At 34.4% G+C, this 23,132-nt stretch overlaps 6 protein-coding genes across 8 annotated transcripts in view; 2 read left to right on the forward strand and 4 right to left on the reverse strand.

The window, feature by feature from the left end:
• Positions 1 to 23,132, forward strand: part of dgo (ankyrin repeat domain containing protein 6 diego) — a 68,488-nt gene that overhangs the window by 7,145 nt on the left and 38,211 nt on the right. The window lies entirely within an intron of this gene.
• LOC145726888 (uncharacterized) lies at positions 8,776 to 22,948 on the forward strand. Its single transcript, XM_081976204.1, has 8 exons — positions 8,776 to 8,933; positions 9,298 to 9,692; positions 16,183 to 16,424; positions 20,570 to 20,672; positions 20,729 to 20,958; positions 21,025 to 21,062; positions 22,309 to 22,434; positions 22,497 to 22,948. Exons 1-8 carry the CDS (start codon positions 8,922 to 8,924, stop codon positions 22,908 to 22,910), a joined length of 1,560 nt encoding a protein of 519 aa, XP_081832330.1. The 5' UTR covers positions 8,776 to 8,921; the 3' UTR covers positions 22,911 to 22,948.
• Positions 11,151 to 11,828, reverse strand: LOC145725029 (uncharacterized). Its single transcript, XM_081973550.1, has 2 exons — positions 11,678 to 11,828; positions 11,151 to 11,618 (listed from the first exon to the last, which is right to left on the reverse strand). Exons 1-2 carry the CDS (start codon positions 11,690 to 11,692, stop codon positions 11,190 to 11,192), a joined length of 444 nt encoding a protein of 147 aa, XP_081829676.1. The 5' UTR covers positions 11,693 to 11,828; the 3' UTR covers positions 11,151 to 11,189.
• LOC145725040 (uncharacterized) lies at positions 13,380 to 14,062 on the reverse strand. The gene is made up of 2 exons (XM_081973577.1): positions 13,913 to 14,062; positions 13,380 to 13,855 (listed from the first exon to the last, which is right to left on the reverse strand). Exons 1-2 carry the CDS (start codon positions 13,922 to 13,924, stop codon positions 13,442 to 13,444), a joined length of 426 nt encoding a protein of 141 aa, XP_081829703.1. The 5' UTR covers positions 13,925 to 14,062; the 3' UTR covers positions 13,380 to 13,441.
• On the reverse strand, positions 15,965 to 16,620 carry LOC145725035 (uncharacterized). Its single transcript, XM_081973562.1, has 2 exons — positions 16,468 to 16,620; positions 15,965 to 16,411 (listed from the first exon to the last, which is right to left on the reverse strand). The coding sequence occupies exons 1-2, from the start codon at positions 16,477 to 16,479 to the stop codon at positions 15,992 to 15,994; spliced, it is 432 nt and encodes a 143-aa protein (XP_081829688.1). The 5' UTR covers positions 16,480 to 16,620; the 3' UTR covers positions 15,965 to 15,991.
• LOC145725041 (uncharacterized) lies at positions 20,491 to 21,174 on the reverse strand. The gene is made up of 2 exons (XM_081973593.1): positions 21,021 to 21,174; positions 20,491 to 20,966 (listed from the first exon to the last, which is right to left on the reverse strand). The coding sequence occupies exons 1-2, from the start codon at positions 21,030 to 21,032 to the stop codon at positions 20,562 to 20,564; spliced, it is 417 nt and encodes a 138-aa protein (XP_081829719.1). The 5' UTR covers positions 21,033 to 21,174; the 3' UTR covers positions 20,491 to 20,561.

The following is a 23,132-nucleotide window of genomic DNA, read 5'->3' on the forward strand; positions in this document are numbered from 1 at the left end:
GCATTTTAGAGCTTCTATAGAGTTTTGGAATATTTTTAATTTTTTTTAGACTACTTTAGGAGAATTAGGAAATTTTTTGGTCAGTTTAAATTTGTAAATTGATACTTATACATTTTGCAGCATGTTTTTGTCGTTTCAATACAGCAAAAGTCAATATTACCACTTGGCCCAATGGCCTACTGTGCGACGTTACAGAACCAATAAGATTACGTCAAAACTCCTGCGTTTTTCTGTCAAAGCAGTTATTAGTTTATTTTTAAAAACTTGAAAACTTGTTAAAAACTAGTTAAACCATACAAAAATAGCAGTAAATATGCACAAAAACCTAAAATAAGCACAAAAAGAAGAAAAAAGCAAAAAAAGCATGAACAAAATCTGTCAAATGACGTGTTTTTGTATAAATCGTTCACATTAGATGTCAAAAGTTGGTTGCTTTTATTATTTACAAAAAGCTAAATTTCTAGAAATCCGGACTCTACTGATAAGTTATGAGCCATTAGAACGCATACCGAAAGTGACATTTTACCACCATCTTTTCAATAGTGGTTTAATTGAAAGGCTGACAATAAAAATGACAACTACATGATGAACAGATAATTAGTACCTTTACTATCAAATTTAAATTTAGATTGACTAAAGTTATAGCCCAGTTTTGCGTAAAGTATTTTACGAATTCAGGCTGAAAGCATCATCATTACCTTGTCCTCAAACTTTGTTCGCGGGCTGCAATTGACTACTTTCGGCCTTCTATTTATACATAAATAACTGCATATTATTTAACATTAGCATTGTATTTACTACGTCTAGTGCGAAGTAAATTTAAAGTCATGTATTCGTGAACTAGATTATTTGGGTGCGTTCAACTTCCTCCGGATTACGACCATCAATCATTCGAAACGAACCATCCATTAGAAATAGATTATTTGGGCAACGTATAAAAACTTGCACTTTCTGCTGTTTCTAAAATGGCTAAAACGATTAGGACATGAAATAGCAATTTTCTTTTTACCTTCAATAAGAGTATCTAATCTGAAAAGCATTTCGGTAAGAAAATGGGTTAGGGGCTATTACACCCAACATAAGCAGGTTTTAATTTGACGGTGACCGTTTGCGTATGATTTGTCACAGTCAAATCACAGCTTAGCTTAGGTGAAAGTTAGGGTGTTCTTCTGCCCTTAAATATAATTTGAATGTAACTGCTAAGAAACGCTTGTGTGCTAAAATTTGCTAAAACATCAAAAGTACAACTGGCGTCTATTATGATCATGAAAGTTGAGAGCTTAAAAAATGTAATATCAAGATTCTCTAACATTTGAAATATAAATAAAATTAGGTTAAATCTGATTTATTCTTCTCTGTTAGCAGGAACAAGCTTTTATTAGAATCGCACATGTTTTTTTTTAAATTGTCTAGCATCTGTTATAGAGTTTTTGGGTGAAAGTGGAACAAAGTCATGCATAATTTTACTCCTTCGCATTCATATGCTAATAATATCAATTTTGAGATTAGCCGCATATGTAAAACTAATGATTGGTATTTTCTTTTTCAGGTTGGTCCCACTTTTTGATTGGACTATATAATCGTGAGTGATTTGTAATATTGATTATTTGTTTTTATTACACCTTTTTACGCACTAACCGATTTTATTCTAAGAAAGTAGTACATGTGGTTTTCGTTGTCGATATAATGGATCTAAAACGTAAACTGCTCATAATTTAGTTGTCAACAGGCAACAAATCAATCGTGCGCTAATTGGAAAATAACAAACTTGTACGTTAAAACACGTCTATTAATTTAAATATATTATTTACAATCGATAAGCAAATTGATACCGATCGATCTAAGCAAAGTTTTAAATATGCATATCAGTAACGTTTGCAATAAATTACAAAAGGTGCGTGTCTAGTAACAGTATCAACATATTGTGTAATATTTATCTCAATACATATTCATGAACATACTAGTTGAACACCTAGTTTATTTCAATTTTTTTTAGGAAAGAAGAAAATCGCTTTAATTGGAATTATTGTTTATGATGAATAAAACAGATAATCAATTTTTTTCGTACAATTATTACAAAACATTTACTATAGAGCATCATCGAAAAATTATAAGGTTAATATTACACTTTATTTCCAAAAATATACGGGGTGGTCCAGTTTTAAAAATGTCAATAATTCACCAATCCATAGCGAATTAAAAAATAAGTTGACATTCATTATGTCATTTTCCTGAAAAGTGCTTCCTAAGGAAAATAGAGTCCTTCAAATTTCGGTTTAAAAAATCGTTTTTTTTTGTCATAACTGTCAGACCGTTGGAGCAATATTGATCAAATTTGGAACAAGCACTTTATTACACGTTATTACGGTCAAAGACCCAAAACTAACCCAACCCAACTTAAAAATTGTCTTGGAAACGGAAAATTTACTTAAGAAGCTTAAAAAATATTATTGTAGCCAGTTTTCATAGTTTCTAGACAAACTAAAAGACTTTAGTTTTGAAAATTGAATTAGAAAAGATAAAAATTTCAGAAGCTTAAAAATTGTGTTTGTTACCAGTTTTCATGCAAATCGAGAGACTTTAATACTAAAAATTGACTTGTAGACATAAAAACTAGTTTTTCAAGAATTTGTTACTACAAATTCATACATTTAAACCTTAAAAATTGACTTGAACCCCAAAATGTGACTGAACTAATGAAAAGTGACATCAGAAGCTTAAAATTTGCATTTGAAGTAAGTTTTCATAATTTGAAGACAAATTTCAATATTTTAATCTTGAAAATAGTCTTAGATGCAGGACATTGACATTAGATTGATGAAAATTGTCTTGAAAACGAACTTTTCGTGCTTTTTACTTTGCTTTTTATTTTCTTCGACTTCTAGACTATTTTTAGTGCTTCAAAACTGCTTTCAGCTTGGAAAATCGAATTTAAAGACTATCTTCGCCAAGTTATTGACATAGCAAACTTAAAAACATTTTTTACATTCTTCATAGACTTAAAATGGCATTCCAAGCTTTGTCACTATTAAATCGACTTCTAGACACCTCAGTGCTAAAAATTCGGGTATTTCTTAATAAACTAGACTGTTTTTAGTGTTTTAAGGCTGTTTTCAGTGCCTCAAATCGAGTTTCAAGACTATCTTTACAAAGTTTTTGACTTATCAGGCCTAAAAGCCAGTGTGTCCACTGACCATAGTCTTGAAAATGTTATTTCAAGCTTCTTCACTATTAAATTGACTTCTACACTCATAGTAGAGTCACAATAAAGAAAATTCAGACTGTTTTTAGTGCTTTTTAAGACTGAAAAATCGAGTTTAAGACTATTTCCAAAAGTCAAGTTTCTTCAGTAATAAAAGTAAAAAATTTTGGAACCAAATGCTACAATAATAATCTTGAGAACTAATTTTTAGAAATAAAATAGTCCGAAAATTTAATTTACTTCTTGACTTGTTGAAAGTTGAAGAAAATTGAGTTGTACACCAATTAAAGTCTTGAAAATATACTTTTGGACTCTCTTTAGTCCTAGTAAAGTCAACTTTTATATTATTTTTAGTAGTAAAAAATGAGTTTCATGCACATTACAATCTTTGTCTTGATTTCCGGACTTTTTTTACTTCTTGAATGCCAGTTTCAGACACTCAACCAGGATGGCAGTCTGAGAAAGCGAATCATAAGACCATTCCTAGTAGTAAAAAAGTTTTTAGACTATTCAGTACAAATTTGGACTTTCACAAGTCTTGGATGTTCAGTTTTAAAATATAAAACGATTTTTTAAATTGAAATTTGGAGGACTGTATCTTCCTTAGGAAACGTTTTTCAGAAAAAAAAAAAAGTCAACTTATTTTTTCGTTAGCTATCAAATGGTGAATTATTGACACTTAAAACTGGACCACCCTGTATAATAACTTTTGAAAGAAATGGAACTTTATTTTATATGAAATATACAATGAAATCTGTATTAATGTAAGATAATTAAAAAGGATATACTATACATATTACAGTTTCTAGCTATCATGTCAAGTAATCACAAAACAACCAGATTTAGTTTCTGGTCTAGCTAAATCAAAATCAAATCAAATTTTTGTTTTGACTCTTTGTCATATGCTGGCTTAAAATTTTTCCAAATCAATTTGTGGGAAAAACTTTAAAAGCTTACCACCGTCGTATTGATATAGACTTTCAAATTCAAAATCAAAGATCACTAAACTCATCTCCTTGAATTTTTTTCAAAGATAAATAAATAGTAGTAATTTGATTGACACGTATAATTATTCTCTAGTGAAAAGTACAAATAAACGCATCCAACCCCGCATTATCTTTACAGATACATGAAATATTATTTAATTTTCTAAAATTAAATCGTAGGCAAATAATCTTGTTCGGCCTTCATTCTATAGTTAACACACACGAGCACATTTTAGGTTGAACTCGGGCAACACCCTGTATCCAGCCCATTTACATACAATAAAACGAAACATTACCTGCCATTGTTTGGCAAACAAAAATACACCGGTACACTTATATGGTATGTTAATTTACACGTTGAATGGACGGCCGTTGGGCCTTAAAACTTCACTTAATGTGAAGGCAATAAAGTTTTCGTTTGGTTTTCTTAGGAAAAAACATTGGAAAGTTATTATAAGGAGAAAGTCAAATGTGCACATCCTGTGTCAACAAAATCTTAATTAAATCAGGTTTTGTACGCAACAAGTACATTCAATTAAAACACTTCTAAAAACAAAGTATAGTTTGTTCAGATGCTTCGACTTAACGAGGTGTTGATTGGGAAAGTACGCTGCAAAAGGAAAGCAACTGGTTTAATCAAGTTTTCATCAAAGTTGGTAATCAGAACCGCTTTCTTCAGATGACACTGAATATAACGTTAATTAATTTTTGTGATGGGCGGTACTAAACTTTATTTGTGACTAATGGGCCTGTCCCACAATTTTTTTTTATTTCATAACTACAAAGACGGATTGAAAATATTATACCCGTATTTTTTTGTTTTCAAATATATTAAGTCTAAATAGAAAAAAAAATGACGATAAAAACTACATTAATCTCATGTTTAAAACGCCCGCCGCCGGTGATGTACTACACTATCAACCAATCAGCCACAAGAAGTGAAACAGATGGCGTGCAACAGCCAATAAAATCGCCCAGAATTACGTACGTCACATGCGCGCCAAAACAATCTTTTAAATTTAATGGACAAATTCAAACTAATGTAGGAACATTTACGACCATAATTTTTTCTTCAAGAATATGAAAACTTAGTTTTTTGATCCTATTCTTTCGATTCCAGTCATTAAAACAAAAATTTATGATATGTGGGATAGGCCCATTACAATGTTAAATGTCGCATAGAAACAAAACGAGCAAACTTTTTGGAACACTTTATAATTTGTTTTTGTGCATGAGAAAACCAGGAGGGAATGATAGTCTCCTGGGCTTTTGTTGTGTTACTTGTTTCTAAAACAACCATTTGTCAATTTCAAAGTTCAAAGGATTAAAACAGGACACATCCACACACAGTAATAACCAGAAAATACATCCTGTATATTTAATATGTAAATTTATATTTAAACCACCGTGTATGTATTTAAACAGTGTAAAACAGGGAATAACAAAATGGTATTTTCATCATCTACTTAACTAGTTGAATAAAGTAGAATGTTTTGACACTGAAAACAATTTCAAAAAGTCTTTAACTGTCAAAATAAGAAAAGGTATGTCTGTTTTATTATGTCACATTTTTTATAGGACAATATTACCTTTTGTATTACTTATACCGATAACTGTATGTATGTATAATTATTGGAGGTAGAATCCAAAAATAAGTAGAATTAAAATATATACAGGTGTGGTAAATCCAAAAGCGACCATAGGAAAACCGTGTAACGGAAAGAGAAACGTAGGTAATTGCATGCGCGGGAGAAAGACAGAAAACCAAGAAATATATCAAGTAGGCCATATTTTTAGCGCGCTATTGCCAAACGCCGTAAGTATTCAATACCCCCGACAAACTTACTTACGGCGTTTGGCAACAGCGCGCTAAAAATATGGCCTACTTGATATTTTTTTCATTTTCTGTCTTTGTCCCACGCATGCAATTATCTACGTTTCTCTGTCAGTTACACGGTTTTCCTATGGTCGGTTTTGGATTTACCACACCTGTATATGTAAGGTAATCTTTGGGATACTCTGTATATATAAATTTGTCAGAAAAAATTAAAATCGACTCCCCTCAACTTTGTCAATTAACAAACCTATATGATTTTTAATGGAAATACAGTGTACACGGTGGTCCAGGTTGGAGACGCATTTTTCCGAAATTGGTTAATTTGTAGAGATTCAAGACGGTAAATTGGGAAAAGTTTTAGAGAATTTTATGCCAAACTCATATCCAGTTTTGAGATTAAATTATATTTTACCGAATTACAGCATTCACACACAAAAATCTGTCAACATTGACTGGATTACTTAACTATAACTTTGTGTCTACAATATTATAAACAGTTTTACCACTATACATAATATTTCTCCATTGTTCTATTCATACTAAGTAAATTGTACCCATAAATTGGGTTCCAAAACAATGAATATCCACGGAAGATTATGTCACGTTATAATGCCCGAGCTAATTGACCTGAGCCATTGAATGACATTCCATGCGTCGGTACCACTATAGTACCGCGGACCATAATATGGGATATTGCGTTGGACACAATGAGCCTAGCAGTACCACATTGTAACACCGAAGTACCCATGCAAAACAATGGTCACGTTAACATTTTTACCAAGTGGCGTGACGGAATTTACACGAATCACTTTATAATTTACCACGGTCATGCTTGTAGAGCATCACATGTTTTGTAAGATATGTATGGTACTAGCTCAATTAAGCCTAAATTACATAGTGAGTTGATCAAATTAAGTAAATTTTGTCGTTTAAAGTTGTTCTGGTGAATAGTGAGATCAATGGTGAAACCACTCTGAGCTTGAAATTTCATATTTTTAGTAAAAGATTGGAATAGTTTTTGCTGCAGAATAACAGTTCTATCAAATAACTAAATTTGATAATTTTCTTTATGGTGTTCACCTTTTTACTGTTCTAGTATCAGGTCGACAGTTGTTTTGTCTGAAATGAACAATATTTTAGGTTTTGTCGTTTTATTCTAAACTGTTGTTATGGTTGACAAAAACAATTTGAACTTTAAAGTTTTAACATGTTTTGCTGTGATATGGTTGAAAAAATATACATTTCAGGAAAGTTGTATGTCCAAGGAATTTTATTTACTAATATTATAAGGGTTTGAAAAACCAAAAAATAAGTACACGTGTTGCTCATTCGTTCACAGAGTAGACTTTTTCCCTGGCTACGACTACGGAAACGGTATAATAATAGTAGATCACTCAACGTTCTTTTAGATCGCTATGTTGCGGTCCATAAACTATAATGTTGCCGACAGGATAATATTCTGAAAGAAAATACACAAATCAAGCGCTAAACCTCCGACATGGCCGCCTTCATTATTATCCAAACAGAATCGAGATGGTCGATCGATGAAGGCGCAAAAAAAAAAGTCCAACGACAATTTCGTTACGTTCTTAACGTCCTGTAATTGTTGTTATAAGCCGTTTTAATTCAGTATGAAATGGTCAAGACGGTCATATTCCCATAAAACCTATAATTAAACGCATTAAACGTTGAAAAGCGGCCTTTTCGAACGATTTATATGTGCCTCTGCGATTTTATGCAGATCGATTGGCTATCATTTTTTTAATGACATTCTAGGCGAGTCTCGGTATGACTGGAACGATTTCAGGTGTTCCGATCATGGGGGCCGTAATATGGTCAGGTGCAGATCGAATATGATTATTTTTAATAGTCTACAGGAATTCTAAAGGTATTCAGCATCTAACAGTGACACGGATTTATGATTGAATTATAGTGAAAGAAAAACACAAACTATACTTTCCGCTAATTAAAAATGTTTTGTTATACAAAAGCGAAAATAAGCCAATAGGCGTAAAAATTTCAAAATTTGTTAGTTTATTTATTGTTAATGAAATGACTAAAGGAACTAACTCAGGATCAGGTTAAAAGTTACTGTAATACTTTAAGTTAAGTTTGCATTTTACTCTAACCTTCTTTTAAATTAATGGTAATTTGTTAGAAAACTATCTGTTTACTGTGAATTTCATATTTAAGTTAGCCTTTGAAGTTAATGATTAGCTTTAGGAACAGAAGAGTAACGTATACAGTGTGTCCAGGATAAGGAATACCACTATAATGATCTTGAAAACGATTAGAGTTTTCCTCATAGTGACCCTCCTTATCCTGGAAATACAATAAACAATTAAAAAAGATTAGTATAGTAACAGAACAACATAAAAGTATAGTATAAACATACCATGCTGTTATGTATATTTTAACAAAAGATCATTTGATAGGAAAAGTTTACAATTTAAGTTAAAAACAGTAAAACGGTTAAACAAAACCTACCATTATGATCGGTATCAATAAATAATAGAACCTAATTATCATCATAGGAAAAAATTCAAAAAAAAAAAATGGATTCCTTCTTAATTGGGTGTGTATGTGTACGCAAACGGCTATTTTTAAAAAATTAAATAAATAGATTTTCAATAAAAAATGATTTTGATTTCATCAGCCCGTTATATTATGTGCGTATGTGTGTACGAGCCCACGCCCACAAAAATTTAATCGTGTTATATTAAATGCGGAACTAAAACTGTGGGTATGTACCAGAAATCTTAAATCGAATAATATTATTATGAATAAAGGAAGACAAATCAGAAGGTCGACTTGAATTTTTTCGATATATAAATAGTCGAAAAACGAACTGCAATTTATCAGTTTTCTGTTCAGCAGCCTAACTTGAACAACTACAATGAATTCCTACGTAAGTACTTTATATTGTGTTAACATTGCCTTTAAAAACCTATAAAATTCAGAAATAATTTAGTAAAATAACAATGTTTAATATATTTGTTAAACACTTTTCTTACTATTCTCTAATAACCACAAGATAAAACCTGTATTTTCTGTATTTAAACGCTCAAAACTTTGACAAATTTGGGTTTTGCTCCAAAAAGTGATCTAAAAAGCGTTTTCCAAAAATGAACAGTACTAAATCTTAAATTTTAACCAAAAGTAATAAGATAAGATGATATGATCTTATCTTGAATACTGATTTTGGTAAATTCTTGTCAACTGCCAAACCATTAAGCATGCTTACATTCAATGAGGTACTATTACTATTTCAGTCCTTTGTTGCCTTTTTCGCTGTTTTGGCCATCGCCAACGCTGGCATTGTTGTCGGACCATCGGCCAAAATCATCCAAGGACCCAGCACCAGGACTACAGTGGTTGGTCCCGATGGTAGCTCTATCTCAGCCGTCGCTCCAGGTGGTCAAATCATCCAAGAGGAAAGCGTTGGAGTAGTGGCTCATACCGCCCCCGTAGTGGCTGCCGCCCCCGTCTATGCTTACTCTGCACCCGTTGTAGCCGCCCCACACATCTCTGCTTATTCTGTCCCAATCGTATCCGCTCATTCAGCACCAATTGTTGCTGGAGTGTCCGCTGTAGACACTTTGGTAGCTGGACCTTCTGGTACCATTGTCACCAGAAAATCTATTGCCGCTCCAGTGGTCAGTGCTTGGTAAATTGCTAATTTGTACATAAAAAAATGTCAGTTATTTATTCTAATATAAATTGATAGAGAAAAATGTTTTTTCTTGCATAACCATTTCGCCGATGACGTTTTGGATAAACCACCAAAGCTTGTTTAAGTATTAGGTTAGCTTCTAAAATTTCCAGAAAGAAGGTACCTTGCTATAAAACTCACAGGTGAAAGAAATATGAAAAAAGCATAATCAAAAACAAAAAATATGAAAGTTTTTTTACTAGGTGAGGCAGAACGATAGATGTTTTGGAATTGCTAAAGTAATTTTTCATTTGTTTCTATAATATTGAAATTTTAACTTGTTTTCAAAGGTTTTTTGATAAAAGAACAACTACTACAACTACTCCTTATTGGCTTAGAATTGTTACCCATCCATTTAAGGACATAGTTAAAACTTTAAAAGCTTGGTAACAAAAGCTTATTTAACAAATAAATGCTCTTTGATTTTATTACACCACTTGTAGTATAAAACAATTATAAATTATGAAATATACTATTATAAAGTTGGATTTCCCCCTTTTTTGGGTTCTATTTTTGATTTTAACTTTGTTTACTTTTATATCCCTTTGAAAATTATCTATTTTACGCTGGTAACATGTGGTGCTTTTCTATTTAAGATCTAATAAAAACTTTTGTGGAGGTTGACTGAGTATTCTTTAGTTAGGTACATAAACTAAATACGTTTTGATAAAATATTGGTTAGAATTTACAGGAAACAATTGAGATATGGCTTTATATTATAATCTTAATAAAAAAAAAGTTTTTTGTATCTACTTATACAGGTGTGGTAAATCCAAAAGCGACCATAGGAAAACCGTGTAACGGACAGAGAAACGTAGGTAATTGCATGCGCGGGAGAAAGACAGAAAACGAAAAACATATCAAGTAGGCCATATTTTTAGCGCGCTGTTGCCAAACGCCGTAAGTAAGTTTGTCGAGGGTATTGAATACTTACGGCGTTTGGCAACAGCGCGCTAAAAATATGGCCTACTTGATATTTTTTTCGTTTTCTGTCTTTCTCCCGCGCATGCAACTACCTACGTTTCTCTGTCCGTTACACGGTTTTCCTATGGTCGCTTTTGGATTTACCACACCTGTATGTTTGTTTGTAACTCGTACATTGTAATGTCTTATTTACTCACTGTGTGTGACATACGCTAAATAATAATAAAACCAAACTGCTTGTGAAGAGTGATTAGAGAATAAAAATAGAAAAAACGTTGCAATAGTCTGAAATGACAACTGAATTGCCTCTCAAAAAGTTGTATTTCAAATCTATCCAAATTTGTTTTTAAAACACGCCAGCAATTTATTTCTTATGGAGTAAAACTAGTCTCATTTTAAAGCAAGAAGACTGTTATCTTTTACATTTTTTAACTGTATCATAATTTTGTTTTCTGAATGAAAACAATTTTCTTAGAAATAAAAACCAACTTTTTATAAATTAATATTTATTTTACTCAAAACATCATTTTACCAAGCAGAAACGACTGGGGCAGCCACAGTTTTACTGGTGGCAATTGTACCAGAAGGTCCAGCTACCAAAGTGTCCAGAGCGGAGACACCAGCTACAATTGGTGCTGAGTGGGCGGACAGGATTGGAGCAGAATAGGCTGAGATGTGTGGAGCGGCTACAACTGGGGCAGAGTAGGCGAGAGCGGGGGCGGCAACGTGGGCAGCCACGACAGGAGCAGAGTAACTCAACACGGGGGCGGCATGAGCAACTACTCCAACACTTTCTTCTTGGATGATTTGACCACCTGGAGCAACGGCAGAGATGGCGCTACCATCAGGTCCAACCACTGTAGTCCTGGTGCTGGGCCCTTGGATGATTTTGGCTGATGGTCCGACTAAAATGCCGGCGTTGGTGGTGGCCACAATGGCGAAGAAAGCTACAATGCACTATAATACAAAAAAACTGAATTAATTCAAACCATAACTACAATATAACCGGTACCTACATAATAGGAGTTCATGATTGTTTCCTAGTCGACTGCTGGTCAATGGATACTGATTTGGTGGTTCCTCGGTTTCTTTATATATAGATCAAAAATCCTGCTGACCTTCTTGATCTCAGATAACTGATGTAATTCTACATTTTACCCTGAATACTATTACATATCTGCGGTAAAAGTTTGGTGATTATCTTCCGCCTGTCAAAAAGGTTGCAGACGGAAATCTAGCATTTCAACACACCAATTATTTTACAACAAAAAGGTATTAAGTGTGTGTTGTAGGTGGAATAATAAAAAAATGCCAAAAGAGGTTACAAACTTGCATCATCAAGGAGGTCAGATGTGTACTTACCTACTATCAGAGTCTGGTTGACCAGAAAATTATATTACAATAAACAAAAAACACGCTAATTAACATTATTTAAACTTAAATAATGATTACTATAGTAATTTGCCTGTTAGATATCCGAAGCTTAAAGAATACATAAATTATTCAACGTGTATTTATTATACACTATGTTTTCCTTTTTTAATGATTTTTAGTGCAAAAATAAGTATTTTTATTTTATAGTTTATCCACAACAATGAAGCAACCCATATGGATATTGCAATTATAGACTAAAAAATATACAACATTGTTGAATTTGCCATTTCTGTCACCAGTACAATAATATAACGTATTTCAGTATAAAGGGTGGTCAAGTAATAAAATAATGTAAATAACATAAATATGTGTGTAAATTATACATAATAATTTACTAACCAATTTTATACTCTTCCATATTAAGCTATTACACTAATTCAGAAATTAACTGTGTAACTAAGCACCAAAAGTTCAATTTTGCACTACCAAAATCGACTATTAGCATAGTTGTATCTTAGATCATCGAGATATAAATGGTCGATTTTAATTTTATGATCCAGTCAATTAAGTACTTTTTAATGCGTTTAGGGCCGTTTCGGTCTTAAAAAATAACCAATGAATGACGTGCTTTTCTATCATCACTGTAGTAATTTTTTTCTCAAAGTATGCAAACATAGTTTTGAAAAAATCTACAAATTTTACAATGTTTAGATCGTTTGTGGTGTGTAAAAATCCGGTCATAAACTGAAATTATTTTTTTATACCATTCAATAGTGTGTTATAAAACATATTTGACATAATTAATGTCCATAACAAACATTGGTGGGAATGATTTTTGGCAAAGCACTGTTTTGAAATTGAACTCTGATTTTTATGGGAAAAAAATTAAGTTAGAGTTAGAGACTATTGATAAGTTTGAGAGTTGAGAGATTAGTATTATAGTATTGATTAGCCGGATGTTGGTTTCCAAGATTTAAATGTGCTTGGAGGTTAACATTTTCCAAAATAATTTTTTCCAAAATCTTATGAACACTAATTAGCAAAAAACTACTAAAAAGATGAGGTTGATATTTTTCATATCTATTTAGTGCACCAAATCCAGATTTAGTCTACTGATTCATATCTACAGATTTAAATAATTTTCTAAACAAGGTTACTGAATTACGTTATTGCCATACAGTTAACAAAAAGTTTAAATGTAATAACGTTTTGCAACATAGGGAAAGAGATATGTAACGAAATGCGACAGTACTAGTTGTCAATGAGTTTCTGCCATATAGTATTTTACATGGATGTCTCTCTTCATTAATACATGGTTTGGGAATAAAGTACAAAAACTCTGAATTAAATAAAAATAACTCGGAATAGTTTATTTTGGTTTAAAAAGAAACCACAGACATTTTTTTTTACCAAGCTCTGACCAATGGGGCGGTAAGAGTTCTGCCGGTGGCAATGGTACCAGAAGGTCCAGCTACAACAGTGTCAAGGGTAGACACTCCACCAACAATTGGTGCAGAGTAAGCGGATACAATTGGGGCTGATACATGGGCAGCTAAGACTGGAGAGGAGTAAGCTAAAGCGGGGGAGGCAATACGAGCGGCTACAACTGGTGAAGAGTATGCCAGGACGGGGGCGGCATGAGCAACTACTCCCACACTTTCTTCTTGCACGATTTGACCACCTGGGGCCACAGCAGAAATGGCGCTACCGTCAGGTCCGACCACTGTAGTTCTGGTACTGGGTCCTTGGATGATCCTTGCAGAAGGTCCCACTACAACACCAGCATTGGCGACGGCCAAAAGGGCGAAAAGGGCAACAACCTGTTAATTAATTATTATTTTACTGATTTAAAAAAAGACCACAATTTTACTACTTACGTAGGAGTTCATTGTAGGTTGTTTAGTTGTACTGCTGAACAGATAACTGATGATTTCTTCTTGGCTCCCTTGGTTATTTATACGACTGAAAAATCTCACCGACCTTCTTTTTTTCTGCCCCTGAATTGTACCTATGGTTGCTTAAATTTGACATTTACAATCTTATCCCAAGTTTCCGTTTTTGATGCATATCTTTGTAGTTAATTTTACCTTCGATTTTGCCATGTACACCTATACCTACATTTTTGTGTATTTATATCTAGACCTTTCATAATGATGAAATTCTAAGTTAAGTGAAGTAATTCAATCTAGCTGATGAACGGTTTGTGCTTACTTCTTCTCGTTCCGAGTTTTATTGTAATCTCGGATATTGTCTCAAATACATGTAAAATGTAAAAAATTAAATGTGTGGTACATCATTCAAATTAGAAGTAATAATAATTATTTAATATTCACTTTTCCTATGCGCTGGTACTAAATTTAATTTAAATCCAGAAATAATTATTAGTTTGGCAGTTAATAGTCTTCATAAATATTTTAAATGGGTACATAATATCTTGATTGGCTATGACCACTTTGACATGCCTATAACATCAAGCTAATCAAATGTTATAAATGAACTAATCAAAGTCAGTTGGTTTATGACCTTAAAAAATTGAAGGCTGTAGTGTTATAAATGACATATTGTAATCAGATATATTCATCAACATTTAGTACGTCACGTGACTATAAAATCGGTTACAGGTTTTTTCTTCATCGGTTTTTGCGATTTTTGGTTTAATTCTCCATTAATCTAATACCTACCTACTCTTTTTAAAATGTCACTTTTTGACCATATTTTACTTGACTTTTTGGCTATATTAACATTCTAACGTGTCAATAGTCACTATTATGGCACATTTTCAGCATAACTTTGATTATCAGTCTCTGAAACCCTAAACCTCAAAATCATGTTTCAACTACTTAGAGCTCGAATCAGATGAGAAAAGGCCACCGCATCATCAATGACGCAGTTTTTAAAACTATTTCTTTCTCCTTCTACAGTTGCCGTCGCATTAGATATAATCAGAGGCGTCCTATTAAAATATTCCCGAAAATATATTGTTAAGCGGTCAAAAAGCCACTTGGCAACGTAGTACGGTTTTTACTTGGACACAATTAAAACAGATGCGGCAGCGGCCAGGGACATTTGGACCTTTTTATATGCTTTTACTAGCCGGCACTCTAAACGGTGTTGCCAAGTTTAAAAAAATGTAGTGGCGGACAGGGAGACTTAGGGGGTTAGGTTAGGTTCCGTTTTAGTCTGGTGTTTTGGTTGTATTGTTGATGGTCGCAGTTGAAGTTCACATAGTGTTATGAATAAAAAACGTTATTTTGTCAAAATGTCTTTCAAAAAGGTTGGAAAGAAAGGTGTTATCATATACAGCCAAGGCCGTGAAATCGTCAGTAACGTCTTACAATTTATGAAGAAAGAAGCAGAAGGAGTTTCCATTCCTTTGAAAAACTTGTTGTCTTTTATTTTCTTTATTAAAAACGACAAAAATGTTTCATTTTACTGATAAAATAATAGCACGCCACTGACTGGCTGCAACAACTTGGAAAGTAACGAGAGCAGCAATATTTAAAGCGAGACGTACAGAGATCGTGACATCATCGTTTGATGACGCCTGTGGCCTTTTCTTAGCTGATTCGAGCTCTACTACTTTAGCTATTTTATTGTGTTTTAAATATTTTTTGTGTTGAAATTGAACTATTGAATTGAAATTACAGTGAAATGAAACTATTTCATTTCTTAAAAATATATTTGTATCGATTTGTTCAACAAATCTGTCATGGAGTTAAAAGATAAAATAATTTCAGTTTTGCAAACGCCGGTTTTTTATGATGTCCTAGAATATGCTAATTTAGTTTTAAACTAATTTAAGAAACTAGAAGATACCACACTTATTACTAAAAGGTTTATCGTTGAGTAAAATGGATAGAATCTAGGGCAAGTGATTCACCGGTATTCAAGAAGTAAACAACAGTTTTTTTGGAAGTTTTTTTTATTAAATCAAATTTTTTACATATTTTTCAAAATTACCAAGCAGAAACAACTGGTGCGGCAACACTTCTACCGGTGGCAATGGTACCGGATGGTCCAGCTACAACAGTGTCAAAGGTAGACACTCCACCAACAATTGGTGCAGAGTAAGCAGACACAATTGGGGCTGATACACGAGCAGCTAAGACTGGAGAGGAGTAAGCTAAAGCGGGGGCGGCTACAATAGGAGCGGAGTAAGCAAGAGTGGGGGCGGCAGCTACTACAGGGGCAGTATGGGCAACTACTCCCACACTTTCTTCTTGCACGATTTGTCCACCTGGGGCAACAGCAGAGATGGCGCTACCATCAGGTCCGACCACTGTAGTCCTGGTGCTGGGTCCTTGGATGATCCTTGCAGAAGGTCCCACTACAACACCAGCATTGGCGACGGCCAAAAGGGCGAAAAGGGCAACAACCTGTCAATTATTCGTTAAGCTAGAAAATTTTCCTTAAATACAACTTTACCACTTACGTAGGAGTTCATTGTAGATCGTTTAGTTGTACTGCTGGACAGATAACTGATGATTGGAACTTTGCTCGTTTGATTATTTATACAGTACAAAATCTTGCCGACCTTCTTATTTTTTGTGAGTGAATTGTATTCACCTACGATTGCTTGGAGTTGACATTTGTAATAATTAATCTGATTAAAAAATGTGTAGTCAAATTTCCGTGTTTCATGCAGAAATGTTGTACATAATTATTTTTCATTAAGTAGGTACAGGATTATCCAAATTTGGAAATCAAAGAAACCTCGCACATTGTAAACTGACTACTAATTGTAACTCAATTTCTTACAGTTTTAGGTAGTTCAAACAGCTGAGATTCTATATGTTGAAGTTGTGCAGTAGTGCCTTAATAAAGGAGTATTTACTGTCAAATGATCATATATTAGCAGAAAATACCTAGCAAATACAACATTAATGCAGCATATTAACATTGGGGGTCTTACGTGGTTGTTATTATTCGCGAATGGCAGATTGTCTTTACAGAATAGAAGAATAGAATTTTGATATGGACATACTTTACAGAATTAGACCACCGGTATTTTCCTGTATAAAAGTATTTGGTATTAAGCATTTTTTGTCTAAAGAGAATCAAACAAAAATAAGATGACTTAACAATGTACTTGTTGTAAATGTTTTGAATGTGACGTTTGCGTCTTTATTTGTTATATTCAAAACATTATTTTGGTACTGCAGGTCTTTCATTGTTACGTCATTCTATTTTTGATTGATTTTTTTCATAAATGGTTACTTATGTTTCTTTTACAGATTCTGAAAAATCTATATTATGACTTTTTAATAAAAGTTTAAAAGTGCCAACACTGTGGATGAGATTGTAAAATTAAGTGTCATAAATGTAAACATTTTCTTTTGAAGATTTTGCTTTTAGCATTTTTTGTAAGTTGAAAAATGCTTTGACACTGAAAATAAGACATTTTGAATGTATTTTTTATACAGCATTGATATTCCAGCTTAAGAATTATTGATTGTAGTTATAAATCTAGATTGTAATCGACTTTCAGATTATGAACTATGCAGCTGAGGCACCTAAATTTAGAAAGTTCTCAGTAGCATTTAGAGGTCTTTGGCAGATTCAAAATGGTCGCTTAAAGGCCTCTGACAACTTAAAACAAGTCTGGGAACGTTCAAGACACTTGTAGAGGCCTCTGGCACTTTTTAGAAGGTTCTCAATAGCTTTTAGAGGTCTATGGAACTTTCAAAATCGTCTTAGAGGCCTCTGGTAATTTAAAACAGTTTTGAGAGGGCCTAAGACAGTTGAAGAGGGCTCTGGAACTTTCCAGAAAGTTCTCAGTAGCATTCAGAGGTCTTTGGCACATTCGAAACTGTCCAAGAGGCCTCTGAGAATTTAAATCAAGGCTGGGAAGGTTTAAAACACTTCTAGAGGTCTATGGGACTTTCAAGATGGTCCTAGAGGCCTCTGGTAATTTAAAACCGTTCTGGAAACGTTTAAGACACTTGTAGAGGCCTCTGGCACTTTTTAGAAAGTTCTCAATAGCTTTTAGAGGTCTATGGAACTTTCAAAATCGTCTTAGAGGCCTCTGGTAATTTAAAACAGTTTTGAGAGGGCCTAAGACAGTTGAAGAGGGCTCTGGAACTTTTCAGAAAGTTCTCAGTAGCATTCAGAGGTCTTTGGCACATTCGAAACTGTCCAAGAGGCCTCTGAGAATTTAAATCACGGCTGGGAAGGTTTAAAACACTTCTAGAGGTCTATGGGAGGCCTCTGGTAATTTAAAACCGTTCTGGAAACGTTTAAGACACTTGTAGAGGCCTCTGGCACTTTTTAGAAAGTTCTCAATAGCTTTTAGAGGTCTATGGAACTTTCAAAATCGTCTTAGAGGCCTCTGGTAATTTAAAACAGTTTTGAGAGGGCCTAAGACAGTTGAAGAGGGCTCTGGAACTTTCCAGAAAGTTCTCAGTAGCATTCAGAGGTCTTTGGCACATTCGAAACTGTCCAAGTGGCCTCTGAGAATTTAAATCAAGGCTGGGAAGGTTTAAAACACTTCTAGAAGTCTATGGAACTTTCAAGATGGTCCTAGAGGCCTCTGGTAATTTAAAACCGTTCTGGAAACGTTTAAGACACTTGTAGAGGCCTCTGGCACTTTTTAGAAAGTTCTCAATAGCTTTTAGAGGTCTATGGAACTTTCAAAATCGTCTTAGAGGCCTCTGGTAATTTAAAACAGTTTTGAGAGGGCCTAAGACAGTTGAAGAGGGCTCTGGAACTTTCCAGAAATTTCTCAGTAGCATTCAGAGGTCTTTGGCACATTCGAAACTGTCCAAGAGGCCTCTGAGAATTTAAATCACGGCTGGGAAGGTTTAAAACACTTCTAGAGGTCTATGGGAGGCCTCTGGTAATTTAAAACCGTTCTGGAAACGTTTAAGACACTTGTAGAGGCCTCTGGCACTTTTTAGAAAGTTCTCAATAGCTTTTAGAGGTCTATGGAACTTTCAAAATCGTCTTAGAGGCCTCTGGTAATTTAAAACAGTTTTGAGAGGGCCTAAGACAGTTGAAGAGGGCTCTGGAACTTTTCAGAAAGTTCTCAGTAGCATTCAGAGGTCTTTGGCACATTCGAAACTGTCCAAGAGGCCTCTGAGAATTTAAATCAAGGCTGGGAAGGTTTAAAACACTTCTAGAGGTCTATGGAACTTTCAAGATGGTCCTAGAGGCCTCTGGTAATTTAAAACCGTTCTGGAAACGTTTAAGACACTTGTAGAGGCCTCTGGCACTTTTTAGAAAGTTCTCAATAGCTTTTAGAGGTCTATGGAACTTTCAAAATCGTCTTAGAGGCCTCTGGTAATTTAAAACAGTTTTGAGAGGGCCTAAGACAGTTGAAGAGGGCTCTGGAACTTTTCAGAAAGTTCTCAGTAGCATTCAGAGGTCTTTGGCATATTCGAAACTGTCCAAGAGGCCTCTGAGAATTTAAATCAAGGCTGGGAAGGTTTAAAACCCTTCTAGAGGCCTCTGGCACTTTTTAGAAAGTTCTCAACAGCTTTTAGAGGTCTATGGAACTTTCAAGATGGTCCTAGAGGCCTCTGGTAATTTAAAACCGTTCTGGAAACGTTTAAGACAGTTGTAGAGGGTTCTGGAACTTTTCAGAAAGTTCTCAGTAGCATTTAGAGGTCTTTGGCACATTTAAAACGGTCCCCTTTATAAAATGTTAAAAGAGCATATGGCTGTGATAGTACTGAACTCTGAACTCTTCTCTCTTCTCTCTATTATTTTTTGCCATATACTTTTTCGGTCACAATTTATCAAAAAAAAATCATAAAATCTAATTATAACATACATCAGTATTTACTAGGTCTATGACGCGATTTAAACATCAAACATTTCACAGAGTTTGTGTCTTTTAGATCTTAAAAAATATACTAGAGCAGTAGTAAGTTTACGTTACTATCTTCTAAGCATTTCCATTTGCGATTCATGAAATCCTTTTTGCTAATTATTGACAAAATACGAATGACTGTAAGTTGATTCGGGCTTAATATTGCAATGCTACAGTTTAAGTTAACGCTCTTTGATTTAAACATTTTTTACAGTCAATTTGTTATGGTATGGTTCTGGGTGTTTGAAATTAAAGGTTTTGTTGGTTAAACCAAATTTATTTAACTACTAATTGTTTAAAACACATAAAAAACTTAAGTATTTTGATCATACATAAAAACGTGATCAACCTCTCCTAACCTCAAATCTAAATCTGTCATCTTAACCTTAACCTAACCCTACTTTTCTGTACTAAGACAAAGGCCAAAGGCTTATATCCTGGTCCCGACCTATGTAGTCGCTAACAGTATTGGGTCAGGAGCCTAATTCTTGAAAGCAGGGAACGGAAATCTTAGGAGAAATGTTGATAGAATGTGACAGAAGAAGCTGACAATAACGGGCTTCTGTCACATTCTATAGGTCTTTCTCTTGATACACTCTCTTCTCTCGTTTCAAGAATACGCACCCTGGTAACATACTAAAACAATTTTATTAAAGGAAAACTTTATTCAAATGACTTGATGTTTAATAAATTTTTTGAACACTCAAAACAACATTCTACCAAGCAGACACAACGGGGGCGGCAACAGTTCTGCCGGTGGCAATGGTACCGGATGGTCCAGCTACAATAGTGTTAAGGGCAGACAGTCCACTAACAATTGGTGCAGAGTAAGCGGACACAATTGGGGCAGATACACGAGCAGCTAAGACTGGGGATGAATAAGATACAATAGGAGCAGAGTAAGCATAAGCTGGAGCAGCAGCTACTACAGGGGCGGCATGGGCAACTACTCCCACACTTTCTTCTTGCACGATTTGACCACCTGGGGCAACAGCAGAGATGGCGCTACCATCAGGTCCGACCACTGTAGTCCTGGTACTGGGTCCTTGGATAATCCTGGCAGAGGGTCCTACTACCACGCTAGCGTTGGCGACGGCCAAAAGGGCGAAAAGGGCAACAACCTGTCAATTAGTCATTGATCTAGTCTCTTAAGTAAACACAACTTTACTACTTACGTAGGAGTTCATAGTAGGTTGTTTAGTGGTACTGCTGAACAGGTAACTGATGATTTCTTCTTTGCTCGTTTCATTATTTATACAACAGAAAACCTTACTGACCTTCTTATTTTTTGTCAGTGAGTTCACATTTATAATTTATATTAATCTCATTAACAATTTGAAGTCTAAATTCCGGGTTTGATGCATGCAAATGTTACAGTTAATTTGTACACTCAGATCTTACTTTAGATTAGTCCGAGATATCTCACTTTTAAGGTGCACTTTGGCTTTTAGAGACATATGTCTAACTAGTTCTATTTTTTTTTTATTATTTAAGTTAGCTAATTATAAAGTGATGCAAATACTGTAAATAATACGTAAAGCTAGTTCCTTTTATTGGCAGGTATACTGAGTCAAATAATAATTAGTGGCCCTGTGTGAATTGACAGCATTTCAAAGCCAAAATACAAATATAGCATGCTGAGGTATTTAAATATAAAAAATAATAGTCACAGTTTGGCATTGGATCATTATAAATTATCCGAGTATAAAGCGGTGAGATATTAATTTTCCTCCCATAAATCTTGGTGGTAATTTATTTGGTACCGTACAAGAAAAATCATTTATTAGCAATATAACTTTTATTAAATCCAATTAACAAAAAAAAATTCCCGCTGCGTTTACGTGTCAATCAGCACATGATTAAAATGTGATTAGGATCTATAGATCGTCTGTTTTTTCCTAGGCCCGAGCCTTATCTGGTCAAGTTTCTTTTTCATATGATTTGATAATTATAAAGCGAGACTTGAAAGCCGCTGCTTTGTATGGATGGGTCGTAAACTGTTGGGCCTGTAAAGTGGTTTCCGTATTTACTACCATCTACCCGGTAAAAAGCTGACAATACATATCGTATGCCAGTTTGAGTAATGTTTCTCCTTGGTCTCGTGGACGTTAAATAGTTTGTTAACATTTTTTTGGAAGCAACACATTATAAATTTTCCGCAATTTATTAGCGTTTATTGTTGGGACTGAACTTGAAAACCTTAAATTTATAGGTAGATGGGTTAATGGTGTAAAAATAGTTTAATTAATTACTTTTTAAATGGATGTACAGATTGATAATCCGCTAAGAAACTAGTAAATGAGTTTGTTGGCTGGTATTAACGATGAATGTCTTCAGAACGTGAAAACAAACGAATGAGTTTAATCATATGTTATTTGCTTATAAAAATCAAACGCGGATATTTCATCTTAAAAGTACGATTAACTATAAATGTCAACTTTTAGCAATTGTAGGTGAGTACAGTCAACGGTCCACCAAAAAAAAGAAGGTCGGTCACTTTTTTCTTATTGTATAAATAACCAAACAAGCAAAGAACAATTCAGTTATCTGTCTAACAGCCAAACTAAACTACACACAATGAACTCATACGTAAGTGTTACTTTTAGTGTCAAACAATATTTTGGTTCAATATTAAGGATCTTCTCCTATAGGTTATTGCAATTTTCGCCCTTTTGGCCGTTGCCAATGCTGGTGTCGTAGTGGGACCTTCTGCCAGGATTATCCAAGGACCCAGCACCAGAACTACAGTGGTCGGACCTGATGGTAGCGCCATCTCTGCCGTTGCTCCAGGTGGTCAAATCGTGCAAGAAGAAAGCGTGGGAGTAGTTGCTCATGCCGCCCCCGTTCTGGCGTACTCTTCACCAGTTGTAGCCGCTCGTATTGCCTCCCCCGCTTTAGCTTACTCTTCTCCAGTCTTAGCTGCTCGTGTATCCGCCCCAATTGTGTCTGCTTACTCTGCACCAATTGTTGGTGGGGTGTCTGCTTATGACACTGTTGTAGCTGGACCTTCCGGTACCATTGCCACCGGCAGAACTGTTGCCGCCCCAGTTGTTAGTGCTTGGTAAAATATTTATTGTGTCAAATAAACGGTGATAATCTCTAATTATTTTTAATATTGCATTTCAAAGGAAGACAAAATGGCACCAAATATATACAGGGTGGTCCAGTTTTAAATGTCAATAATTCACCAATTGATAGCTCATCAAAAAATAAATTGACATGCATTATGCCAATTTCCTGAAGAAGACACAGACTTCCAGAGTTGCTACAATTGTCAGACCGTTTGA

The sequence above is a fragment of the Ips typographus genome, linkage group LG1 (assembly GCF_016097725.1).
Source record: "Ips typographus isolate SLU linkage group LG1, UJ_Ityp_2.0, whole genome shotgun sequence".
Classification (NCBI taxonomy): Eukaryota; Metazoa; Arthropoda; class Insecta; order Coleoptera; family Curculionidae; genus Ips; species Ips typographus.

What these genes read in the sequence shown, in the direction of transcription:
- LOC145726888 (XM_081976204.1), top strand. An exon ending in CCACTAACAATTGGTGCAGA is followed by an intron (nt 20,673 to 20,728) that starts GTAAGCGGACAC and finishes GGGATGAATAAG; the next exon opens with ATACAATAGGAGCAGAGTAA. An exon ending in TTAGTGGTACTGCTGAACAG is followed by an intron (nt 21,063 to 22,308) that starts GTAACTGATGAT and finishes AGGTGAGTACAG; the next exon opens with TCAACGGTCCACCAAAAAAA.